General features: G+C 34.7%; 1 protein-coding gene across 2 annotated transcripts; it reads left to right on the top strand.

Moving 5' to 3' along the window:
• The first annotated feature begins 981 nt into the window (after positions 1–981).
• Positions 982–9,529, top strand: LOC147534784 (glycosyl transferase family 1 protein). Of its 2 annotated transcripts, none has more exons than XM_086650770.1 (14): positions 982–2,222; positions 2,434–2,520; positions 3,911–4,020; positions 4,771–4,821; positions 5,284–5,455; positions 5,550–5,870; positions 5,969–6,172; positions 6,273–6,758; positions 6,842–7,051; positions 7,249–7,437; positions 7,686–7,849; positions 8,189–8,338; positions 8,428–8,506; positions 8,783–9,529. In XM_086650770.1, exons 1-14 carry the CDS (start codon positions 1,749–1,751, stop codon positions 9,218–9,220), a joined length of 3,135 nt encoding a protein of 1,044 aa, XP_086506896.1. In that variant the 5' UTR covers positions 982–1,748; the 3' UTR covers positions 9,221–9,529. The 2 variants fall into 2 exon arrangements, with proteins under 2 accessions (XP_086506896.1, XP_086506897.1); XM_086650771.1 differs by having other exon boundaries at positions 1,180–2,226.
• Positions 9,530–11,565: the final 2,036 nt, after the last annotated feature.

Here is an 11,565-nt window from a genome sequence, read left to right as displayed (position 1 = left end):
TACAATAGCATCTAAAACATTTTGGATAAAGGAGGGGCTATGGATCACATAAATATATTTTTCCACAGGGCTTGACTTATTAGAATATGCTTTCTAGAAAATGATCATTTGTATTAGAAAAAACCCCTATTAAGTGTGTGGATTTTGGTCATCTCTATATATACAAGAAACTTGTGTATTGAAGAGGGCGCAGGTGTACTTACATATATATATATATATATAGTTTTCTAGAAGGTTTGGGATATGGTTAGGTCGTGCCTGGTAATTCCCCTAGATACATGAAATATCAATTTGATTTCATAGAGGCAATGAGAAATCTACATCTAAACCCAAGATGTGTAAATAACAATGTTGTTTTTCTAGAAAATGATCATTTGTATTAGAAAAAACCCATGTTAAGTGTGTGGATTTTGGTCATCTCCATATATACAAGAAACTTGTGTATTGAAGAGGGCGCGCAGGTGTGCTTACATATATATATATATGTGTGCATAAAACATGATCACAAGGTGTATTCAGATTCAATCTGTTGCTGATCTACACACAACCCTCTCATGTGTGAGACTGTATATACATCTAAGTTAAGCGTAGAGTTTTGACATTTAAACAATTATATTACCTTTTGACCTAATGCAATCAAGTTAAAGAGTTAAATTGTAGTGTTTTTCTCGAAGTTAGATAAAAAATCTTTTGAATCGGGTCAAATTTTAGAATGTTGTCTTTCTTCAACCTTTCTTGAATGCAAGAACTAACCTATTTAAGGACACGGAGGAAAAATAAATCAATATACATGGATCACGCACACACGTATGTATATAAGGGTCACTACTTTAAATGAATCAGTCGACACGAATTAGTAACTCGACTTTATATTTACAAAATGAAGTCAGAGTGGTATTTTCTCAAATTTGAGTAGGATTGATAATCTTGTAAGAGAAACCAGTGGAAACACAAAGAGAAATACAAAATTATGAAAATTACGAGACAAAAACTTTAAAAGTTTCACTACGCATGTTCTGTCCCGCACTCGAAACATAGAATGAAAATTTGAGCCTCCCGTTTGGGAGCCATTGAAAAACAAACAGAACCTAAGAAGGGGTATTTATGGAAGTTGAATTAACGCGTGAAACTGTACAGACAAAGTTACTAATAAATAGGGGATTTTAAGATTCTCCGTTTCCCGAATATCTAGTACTCCAGTAGTAGTCCCCCCACGCCCCACCCCAGTATTATTATTAGCTCAAGAGCCTCAGACCGAGACCATCATCACCGATTAGATTTAACTCTTTCCGATGAGATCCCAGTGAATGAATAAAACCCTCCTCCTTAATAAAGGGATTTATTTATTTTCTTCAATCAGAAGTCTTCCTTATTACCCACCCAAACGTTGACGATTGATGACTGTCAAGCCACGTCAATATCTTAACCTATATTATTATCATCCCCCACCCTTTTTTTACTCTTTCTTCTGATTCCAACTCACAGACATCTTGCAATTCTTTAATGGCAGAAAACACCACTTATTACTACTAGTCAGAAAGAGAGAGATAGAGAAGAAAGAAAACTCTATCACCCATCTGTTGAAATTTTACGAATACATTCATTAGTAGTAGAAGAAGAAAACAAAACCCCCCCATCCATTCAAACAAGTTAAACTGCTCAACTTCTTCTTACCTTTTTTCTTGTTTCTTTCTGAGATTTCTGGTTCTGGGTTGATCTTAGATTTGATCTTTTAGATGTAACTAGTAATGGGTTCTTTAGAAAATGGAGTGATTCTTTCTCCTCCTCATCCTCCATTAAAGAGTGTTCCTTCATTCCGTCCATTAAGTAGTAGAACTGATAATAATAATAGACAATCTTTTGGGTACAGACCTAGATCGAGATTTACTAGATTTTTATTATCAGAGAAAGTTGATTATCTTCAATGGATTTGTACAATTGCTGTTTTCCTTTTTGTTATTTTTCTTGTCCAAGCTTTTTTACCTGGTTCAGTAATTGAAGATAAATCAGTAGACCCAAATTCCCATTCTGGGTTGGTTTCTTCAACTGGGGATTTATTGGATCTACAAGAATTTGGTGTTCTTGATTTTGGTGATGGCATTCGTTTTGACCCTTCAAAATTGTTGGAGAAATTTGAGAAAGAAGCTAAAGAACTCAACTTATCTTCAACTTTCAGCCGCCCACTCACTAGGTCTGGGATTAGAAAGCCTCAGCTTGCTTTGGTCGGTAATCTCTCTCTCTCTCTCTCTCTCTCTCTCTCTCTCTCTCTCTACTCTCTAGTTGTGGGTGTTTTTGTTTATTTAGCTGAATTTGGGTATTCTTTGGTTTTATACAATTAGTTGTGAAGTTTGCATTTTTCTTTTATAGATCTTTGATTTTGAGTTTGGGTTAGTTTTGATTTTGATTTTGGTTGATTTTTTTTTGTTCATGCAGGTATTTGCTGATTTGTCGGTAGAACCAGGGCAGTTGTTGATGATTAGTGTTGCATCTTCCTTGCTGGAAATTGGGTACGGAATTCAGGTACTATTTGAGCTAGATTTTTCTCAATGATCACTCCACAAGAATGATTTCTCACTTGCTAACACGTTTATTTCATGACTTGAATTATAACAATTTTGTGATGATTATCTTATAGTTAAAAAAACATATAGAGACAAAAAGATAAGAACTTTTTAGCTATGAAGTTTAGTTGATAATGTGGAATCTCATGAGTTCGATAACTCATTGAGAATTTCGAATTGGCTTAGTCTGGTTGATCTTGTGATATTGTGGATTACCGGTTGACCCATTCAAGAATTTAGAGGTTTGGCCTTTCTAATTTCGTCTTCCCATTTACACCCACACTGCATGATAACCTAAGTAGCCGGATTTTACGAATGGGAAGTAAAATTAATGTAGTATTTAGCTCACTTTAGCTCATATAGTCTGAACTCCTAAAAAATAGGTTAAATAGATAGAACAGTTTTGTAGTATGAAGTTGAAACCTTTGAGAAGAGTTGCCGATTCTTATTGTACTTGAAAGATTATCAAAGTTCTACAACTTCAATGAATGTTCTAGCTTATTACCTCTGTTTGTGATATTTCGGTCTGAGTTATTTATACACTATTTTTTGCTTGATGGCAAAACCTGAATGCTAGAGGTGGTGGTTCCGCAAGAGTATTCGTGAGTCATTCTTAGGAAGATCGATATTCATGATAGTTTCAGTCATCCACTTTATTTTGAATTACATTAGGTTTAGACAGATGATCAAATTTATACTGTAATTTAGCTACAATTCCTAAATGAATTCACGGAAAATACCAGAAATATGGTTGTTGTTGGTATCTATAATCGAATCCTATATGATTTTTGTGTAGATTGTTGTCTAACCCTGAGCCGATAATTTGTTTATTGAAAGTTGAAACCACATATTTGGATTGCAAACTGAAAGAGACCTATATTATTTTCCTTTTTTTTTTTCTGTCTTATGTGGATTATTGTCTTGAATTCGATTAAGTTGATTATTTTAACCTACTCGAATGGTATATTAATCCATGGATTCCTCTAATTGCGGGGTTTTGAATGTCAACCCCATCCTTGGACCATACAATTCCCATGGTTTAGATCGTGTTGTTTTGCTCACCAACCTAATGAGTGGGTGGACGAAACTAAGTCAAAAAAGGATAAGAGTATCAGCGCGACAACTAAAATCAGAATTCAGGAGTTCCATTTCCATGGAATTTGAACTTTTTTGTATCTTGTGCTAACAAGTTCAAATTCCTTATTTATATGGAAGTAAAATGTTTTCATCTATGGGTATGGGTTAAATCTGTAATTTCCGGACAATTTTATTTCTCACATAATTAGAATGATAAATGGATTCTAGCATAAAATGGCAAAGAGAATCAGTAGAATTTTGTTTGTTTGCAGGTTTATGCTCTTGAGAATGGTCCTGCAAGTGTTGCTTGGAGAAGTATAGGAGTCCCTATAAACATCATTGAAAGCAACAATAAGCCTGAGATTGCCGTAGATTGGTTAAAGTAAGTCAAATAACAACTTCAGTTCAACCTTTTCTCGTAAAACACCGTGTAGTGTGGATTTAGTTAATTACGGATTTTGATCAAAACATAGCTGTCAGCCTGTGACATTGGAATTAGTACGTGTATTGGATTCAACGCCTTGGGTATCAGTGTCAGTGATTAGACGAACTCCGTAAAGGGGATGCAGCTGCATATATAAATATATATTCTTGTTTTAGTTATTAGGACATCTACTATTTTCACTCAAAAATGTTCATCCTGGGTTTATTTTAATTAATTAATTTATTTATTTTGAAAAATTTGAATAAAGATGTGGGAAAACAATATGTACCAGAAATTAAATTTCGAAAAATCTCGGCTAAAATGACTGAAATATTTTCATTTCCTTGCTTACTGAAATTTCCACCGAAACCAAAATTTAGTTCCTTGGTATGCATATACTCTGTAGATCTTCATATTGAGAGGTTTAGAATAATAGAAGTTCTAAATCTCTCTCAGACTCAATATGGAAGCCCTTAAAGTATGATTTGTGCACAAATATAGCAAGTTAAAGAATATTGTTACATAGACAAATAAAGAGAGGCAATAACTTTCCTCACTTCAGAGAAGTGGTTAAACTAAAAAAGACCAGATCACTTTTATAATGTGTGCTGTTGCATGATTTCAGCTTTCATAATAATGTGAAGAACTTTCGGTTACTGAAATTCACTCTTCTCACAAAAATCTAACATATATATGTGTGGTATGCAGCTATGATGGTATACTTGTAAATTCCCTCGAAGCCAGAGATGTGATATTATGGTAAATATAGATTCTCTACTATTTAGTTATTCTTGTGGTAATTTCATTTTCTTATTCGCCTTTGCCCTTAAATATTCCAACGTTTCTCTTCTCAATTTGCCTAAAAGTATTATTTTTGTGAATCTGATGTATCAAACTAAGGTCACCAAAAGTATTTGAAATGAGTATGTCTATCTCTGACTGGGCACAAAATACTGAAAATGAGTACCCATATCATACACAAAAGTAAGTTAAGAAGAAATTAGGCTTTTAGTAGACTTGAGATACAAAAGTTCGAATAGGTCTGAATAGAAGACGTCGATAAATGGAAATGATAAAGAATGCATCTTGGTTATATTTCTTCAGGCATAACATGGGACTCATCTCTAGGTTTTTGCCCATTTCGGTTATTAGTCTTTTAGTCATGTTTCATAAGATTGGAAAAGTTGTATTCAAGATAAAAACTGGTTATACTCTTTACAGTCTTGCGAGAGAACCTTTCAAATCATTACCAGTTATATGGACTGTCCATGAAAGATCGCTAGCTCTTCGGTTAGGGCAATACGCTTCAAATGAGCAGACTCAGCTTGTCAGTGATTGGAAACGAGCTTTCACCCGAGCTTCTGTTGTTGTCTTCCCTAACTACTTCTTGCCGGTAATGTTAAAACAAATATTCATCACTGTTTCAACGGTATATTGTTGGATATCTAATTATACTAAATTGTGGATCTTTCTTTGTGCTTCCTCAGTTGATGTACTCGATGTTTGATGCCGGAAATTATTTTGTTATTCCGGGCTCACCAGACGAAGCATGGGAAGCAAAAACTTTTATGGCCACACATAGTAAGGATGATTTGCGAATCAAGATGGGTCACAAAATTGATGATTTTGTTATTGCCGTTGTCGGAAGTGAATTTTCTTACAGTGGATTGTGGTTGGAGCATGCCTTTGTATTGAAAGCCTTGCTACCAGTTTTCTCACAACTTGATTCAGATAATAGCTCCAGAAATCATCTCAAAGTCAGTTTCTTAAGCAGAAATTCAACTAGTAGCTACAAATTGGCGATCAAGGTAGTACGGTTATAGCTACGCGCGTTCTGGTCTCAATTAGATCTTCTAATCTGATTATTTAAAAAATCGATCTTGATTTTTTTGAAATTGCTCTCCAGGCCATTGCTCATAACTTAGGATATTCGAATGAAAGCATGGAGCAGATTAGCATTAATGAGGATTCAAATAGTTTTCTTGATACAGCCGATCTTGTCATCTACGGGTCTTTCCTTGAAGAGCAAGCATTTCCCGAAGTTTTGATTCAAGCCATGTGCTTTGAGAAACCAATTGTTGTGCCAGATCTTGCCATGATTAAGAAATATGTATGTTGTTTAACATAATTTGATCATTTTGATATAGTCCTATTTGATTCATTACGAATTATAAAAAAAAAGTACTAACTAAATTACCATAAACATTTAGGTTGATGACAGGGTGAATGGGTATCTTTTCCCGAAGGACAACATCGGAGCCCTGACCCAAGTTTTACAACAAGCAATAACGAACACAAAGTTGTCTCCTTTGGCTCGGAATATTGCATCAATAGCAAAAGGTCCTGCAAGAAACCTAATGGTTTCAGAAACCATTGAAGGGTATAGTTTTATACTGGAGAAAGTTCTTAAGTTCCCGTCAGAAGTTGCGCACCCAAAGACTGTTACAGATATCCCGCCAAGACTGAAAAAAGAATGGCAGTGGCATCTCTTTGCAGAAATTGGAAGTCCAAGATATTGGAATAGAACGTTTAGAAGCTATAGTTATTTAAATAAGGTTGAGGAACTATGGTATGAATCTCACTCGGAGAACTCTAGTGCCATCAATGCAATAAGTGAAGCCTTTTCTTACACTGATTGGGAGGAAGAGAAAGCTATTGAGATGGTAAATGCTAAAAAGAGACGAGAAGAGGAAGAGGTAAGCAATTGATCAATTGAGGTTTTGATAATGATTGTTTTCTCAACTTTGGGTAACATTCTCAATTTTGTCGAATTAATCAGCTGCGGGATAGAACCGATCAACCTCATGGGACATGGGAAGATGTTTATCGAGGAGCTAAGAGAGCAGATAGAGCAAAAAATGATTTGCGAGAAAGAGATGATAGGGAGCTTGAAAGAACAGGCCAGCCATTGACCATCTATGAACCTTACTTTGGGGAAGGAACCTGGCCTTTTCTGCATCATAGTTCACTGTATCGTGGAATTGGGTTGGTGAGTTCATCATTTCTGGTTTTATCTATGTGCACCTGAGTAGTCATGCTACGTTCGTGCATATGATTTATTTAGTGAAAGTTTAACTACTTATTTGATATGCATCCAAATTTGCTTATGAAGAAGAATGTGCCGAGGCCTGAGTTTGTGGCTTCTTTCTCCTATCTGATATGGATTCCATATTTTCTTGAATGTAGTCCTCCAGAGGTAGAAGATCAGGAGAAGATGACTTGGATGCATCATCACGTCTTTCGCTTCTGAATAATCCTTATTATCGAGATGTCTTAGGTGAATATGGAGCCTTCTTTGCAATAGCTAACCGAGTTGATCGAGTGCATAAAAATGCATGGATAGGATTTCAGTCTTGGAGAGCAGCAGCAAGAAAGGTATCCATTGAACCTTATTATTACTATTATTCTGACCCAGCAGTTCTAATTCGGCACAAAAGTTCGAAAATTGAGACAATATTTAGACAGATGCTCGTATTTTCAATATTGAGTACTTCTGAAAAGTAACTTCATTGACTAACTGGACACCCGACATGTGAGGCATAAAGCTTGTCACGAAGTGAACTAAACACGATAAAGCTTTCCTAATTTTGATTATTTGCTACACGGCTATAATATTGGAACAGGTTTCTTTGACAAAAGTGGCGGAAAGTGCATTGTTGGAGGCTATCGAAGAACGGAAGCACGGGGACACCCTCTACTTCTGGGCTCGCATGGATAAGGACCCAAGAAATCCATCCCAACTGGATTTCTGGTCTTTTTGTGATGCTATAAATGCTGGAAACTGTAGGTAAGGACAACGCCATAAATATTATATTGACAAGTATCTTCTAACTATATTATGACCATGTAGGCTCATGTTTTGGTGTCCATTATAATATTTCAACCAAAATGACTTAAATATTTCCATTTCGAACTCAACAGACAGGAAATTTTACTTAAACAACTGAAATTAGAGCAATAACAAAATATTTCAATAAAATTGGATGTGCCACGATTAACCGCTATTTCACCTGCACAATTCAGTAGTATTGAACTTAGTTGCGATTTTTTTCAATAGAAATGAATCCAACTCTTTTTAGTGTATTTTGTGGTTCATTAACTAAACTCTGCCTCTTGCTAATTGAAGGTTTGCCGTTGCGGAGGCTTTTCGAAGGATGTATGGTACTAAGCATAATCTGGATTTGCCACCGATGCCAGTGAATGGGGATTCATGGTCGGTTATGCATAGTTGGGCTCTTCCAACCAAGTCATTCCTTGAGTTTGTCATGTTCTCGAGGTAATTCAGACATTCCTCTAATCCTCTTATCCTAATAATTTTGTTGGTTGTATTCAATTGTCTAACTTTGGATGCCATGATATTTGCAGAATGTTCGTTGATGCATTGGACGCACAGATGTACGACGAACACCATCGAACTGGACTGTGTTATCTCAGTTTATTGAAGGTAACTTCTGTCTTCTGTAATCACTAGATATATCTATATATATATATATATATATATATATATATATATATATATTGATCCCGAGGCCGAAGAACATTTATGATTCAGTAATCCCAACCAACTTTTCAGCTATAACTTACAACTAGGTTATTATTGCAACATTTATTGGGCTACCCAAACAATCTGCTGGGTTGCTGGTCAGGAAATGTTTGTGGGAAGCTCCCATCCCATGATACAAAATGCTCATTTGCTCTTTGTGGTCCTTGTACCCAACAGGATCGACATTGCTATTCTCGGGTACTAGAGCTGATGGTAAACGTCTGGGCTTACCACAGTGCAAGAAGAATGGTATTTGTGAACCCTGAGACCGGAGCGATGCAAGAACAACACAAGTTGAATAGTCGAAAAGGTCAAATGTGGATCAGATGGTTCTCATACGCAACTCTGAAGAGTATGGACGAAGACTTGGCTGAAGAGTTAGATTCTGATAACCCAACACGACGATGGCTATGGCCATCAACCGGTGAAGTATTCTGGCAAGGGATTTATGAAAGAGAAAGAAATCAAAGAAACCGACAAAAAGAGAAAAGAAAACAACAGAGTAAAGATAAGATATCAAGAATGAGAAGACGAGTTCGCCAAAAAGTTATAGGAAAATACGTAAAGCCTCCTCCAGACGATAAAGGAGAGTCGAACTCAACAGCAATAGAGTAGAAGGTTTCTCATCGAAACCCGGCCCATGATTGACCTTAGTGTTTAATTTTGATCATTCTTTTTTTTTTTCTTTACCCATATCTTGTGTTTCATAATTTATATCAGGGAAGGATGCATGGGCTTGGCTGGAGATGGGGGGTTTGTAAAATTTGCATCCTTCTCTGGTCAATTGAAGCTGGGATGAGTGTTGCGAAGATGTATATTGTTTTCTTTTCTTTTATTATTTACTGCAATTTATGTAGTAACTAATTAGATCTATAAGAAAGTGATGATTATATGGAGGAGTTAATAGCTCGAAATTAGGCATCACCATCTCCTTTTAGTACCAATCTAATATTTATTAAATTTTCGGAACCTTTACTTATCACACAATTAAACATGGAATAAGCACATAACTGCTATTAAACAAAATACTATACGAGACTCGACTCTTCTTCACAAGTAAAGAAATGATGGCAGCATGATCGATATATTTATTTGATCCTTGATTGCATCTTTTGAGTAATTTTTTGACTATACAAAATATTGAAATGTCATTATAACTAAGAACAACAAGTAAACCCCATACAATTATCATTTAAACTAATACCAGTCACTTTCTAGGATGCTATAAAAATTGGACCACTAGTCAATGCTTGCTTGTCCAAAAAATTTTGAAGGTCGACTCAGGTTCGATTCCCAGAGTAGGTGGAATCCATAGTGTATTGAACTTAGATTATTAAAGGTATACATAATGTAATAAATTTTTCGAGTTTCAGGCCTCTTCCATGTTCTTGGGTTTTAGGTCTCTTTCATTAATGGTTTAACTTAAGGGGTTATCGTGCTTATCACATCTTCATGATGTATCAATATCTTGTAACTACTAATGTAGATTGATAGTCGATTCTTCAAAATAAATAAAAATTGGACCACCAAACCACGGAATCAATGTATATTTATACACGAGGTTTTGAATTATAAAATGCGGGTAGAAATTGATTCTTCTTTTAATTCCCTTAAATCTTTAGGTGGATGGATGTTTAGGTGGATGGATGTCAGAAGAAAAGAAGTCCTGATCATGGCATGGGTGACAGGTTAGGTGGAGAAGACTGGTTCTTATTTGTTTAGTAGGGAGATGTTTGATACTCCATTTGCCTGTTATGGGTTGAGTGGTTTTGAGCCTCTATATTCCCAAAAATTAGAGATATTTCATGAGGACGCGAGAGTGTCTTGTTGAGATATATCTTATTGTCTAACTTAACAATATTTAAATTTAATTCAATAGAAATCAAGCCTATATTTTCAAAATAAGTAGTTCTTTCTTTACCAAAATAATCATGTCATAAGTAAAAACAAAAAGTCTAGAAGATTTGCATTAGAAACATACAAGAATTGAGGATTGCCTTAAAAGATTTGCATTAAAACTTGACAAATAAGACGAATTAAGATTTCTTTGAGTTTTGCATTGGAGATGCTCTAAAAAAAAATAATGATTTTTTGTTCATCTCCTAATTTTGTCTTCCAATTAAGATTACCTTAAAAAGAATGTTTAGTATAAGATCCCAAGATTAAGTTGAAGAAACAAATATAAGATGTCAAAAAATTTTCATGAATAAATTCTAAATTCTTTTATTTGTCTCACATAAAAAAAAAGACAAACATGAAATATGCTTGCAAGCATGAATGAATATTTTCTAAAGAAGGTATGGATAAGTTGGTTACCACTAAATTCAATTTTTGTTCAAGTTTCTCATCACATGCTCTCTCTCTCTAACACTTTCTCTCTTTAAGGGATGAGGAAATAAGTCTTAATCATGATATAAATATACATATTCCTCATAAAAAAGAAGATTTTAAGTTCTTGTTTTATGATGAGGCAAGAGGCTGCTTTGATCACTAGAACCAGATGCTCACTAATACAAGGTTTGATTTTGATTTGTTTCTTTGGAATTTCTCATCTTATTATAAAGGCCTTACATTATTAGAGGGTATTGAAACTATTCTTCCATTATACAAACACACACACACACATATAACTCTACTTGTCTTGTTGAGTATAATTTATCTCTTTTTTTTCTCCATTATGAAAAACAAATGGAACAAAATTTTATTTAGAATAATATATTCTTATTTTTCTACGTTTAAGAAAAATATATGGTACCCATACTTCTAAAATTTGTGTTTTATTTTGACAATTCTTAGTTTCTATTTTTAGAAATAATTTTTGCAAGAACTTTGGTAAAGTAAAAATAGAACAGTCTCCACTATATCAATGGAAGGATTTCACTGACACACAAACAGATTAATCTTCCAATTAAGTACCCTTTATGCCAAAATGGCAGGCATGTATTTCTTTCAATTTTAGG

Source organism: Eschscholzia californica, unplaced genomic scaffold (assembly GCF_041429995.1).
Source record: "Eschscholzia californica isolate CP2 unplaced genomic scaffold, dmEscCali1.0.p SCAF_6, whole genome shotgun sequence".
NCBI classification, from domain to species: domain Eukaryota; kingdom Viridiplantae; phylum Streptophyta; class Magnoliopsida; order Ranunculales; family Papaveraceae; genus Eschscholzia; species Eschscholzia californica.
Note: the sequence above shows the minus strand (reverse complement) of the source record. Positions and strands in the feature narration are given on the sequence as shown.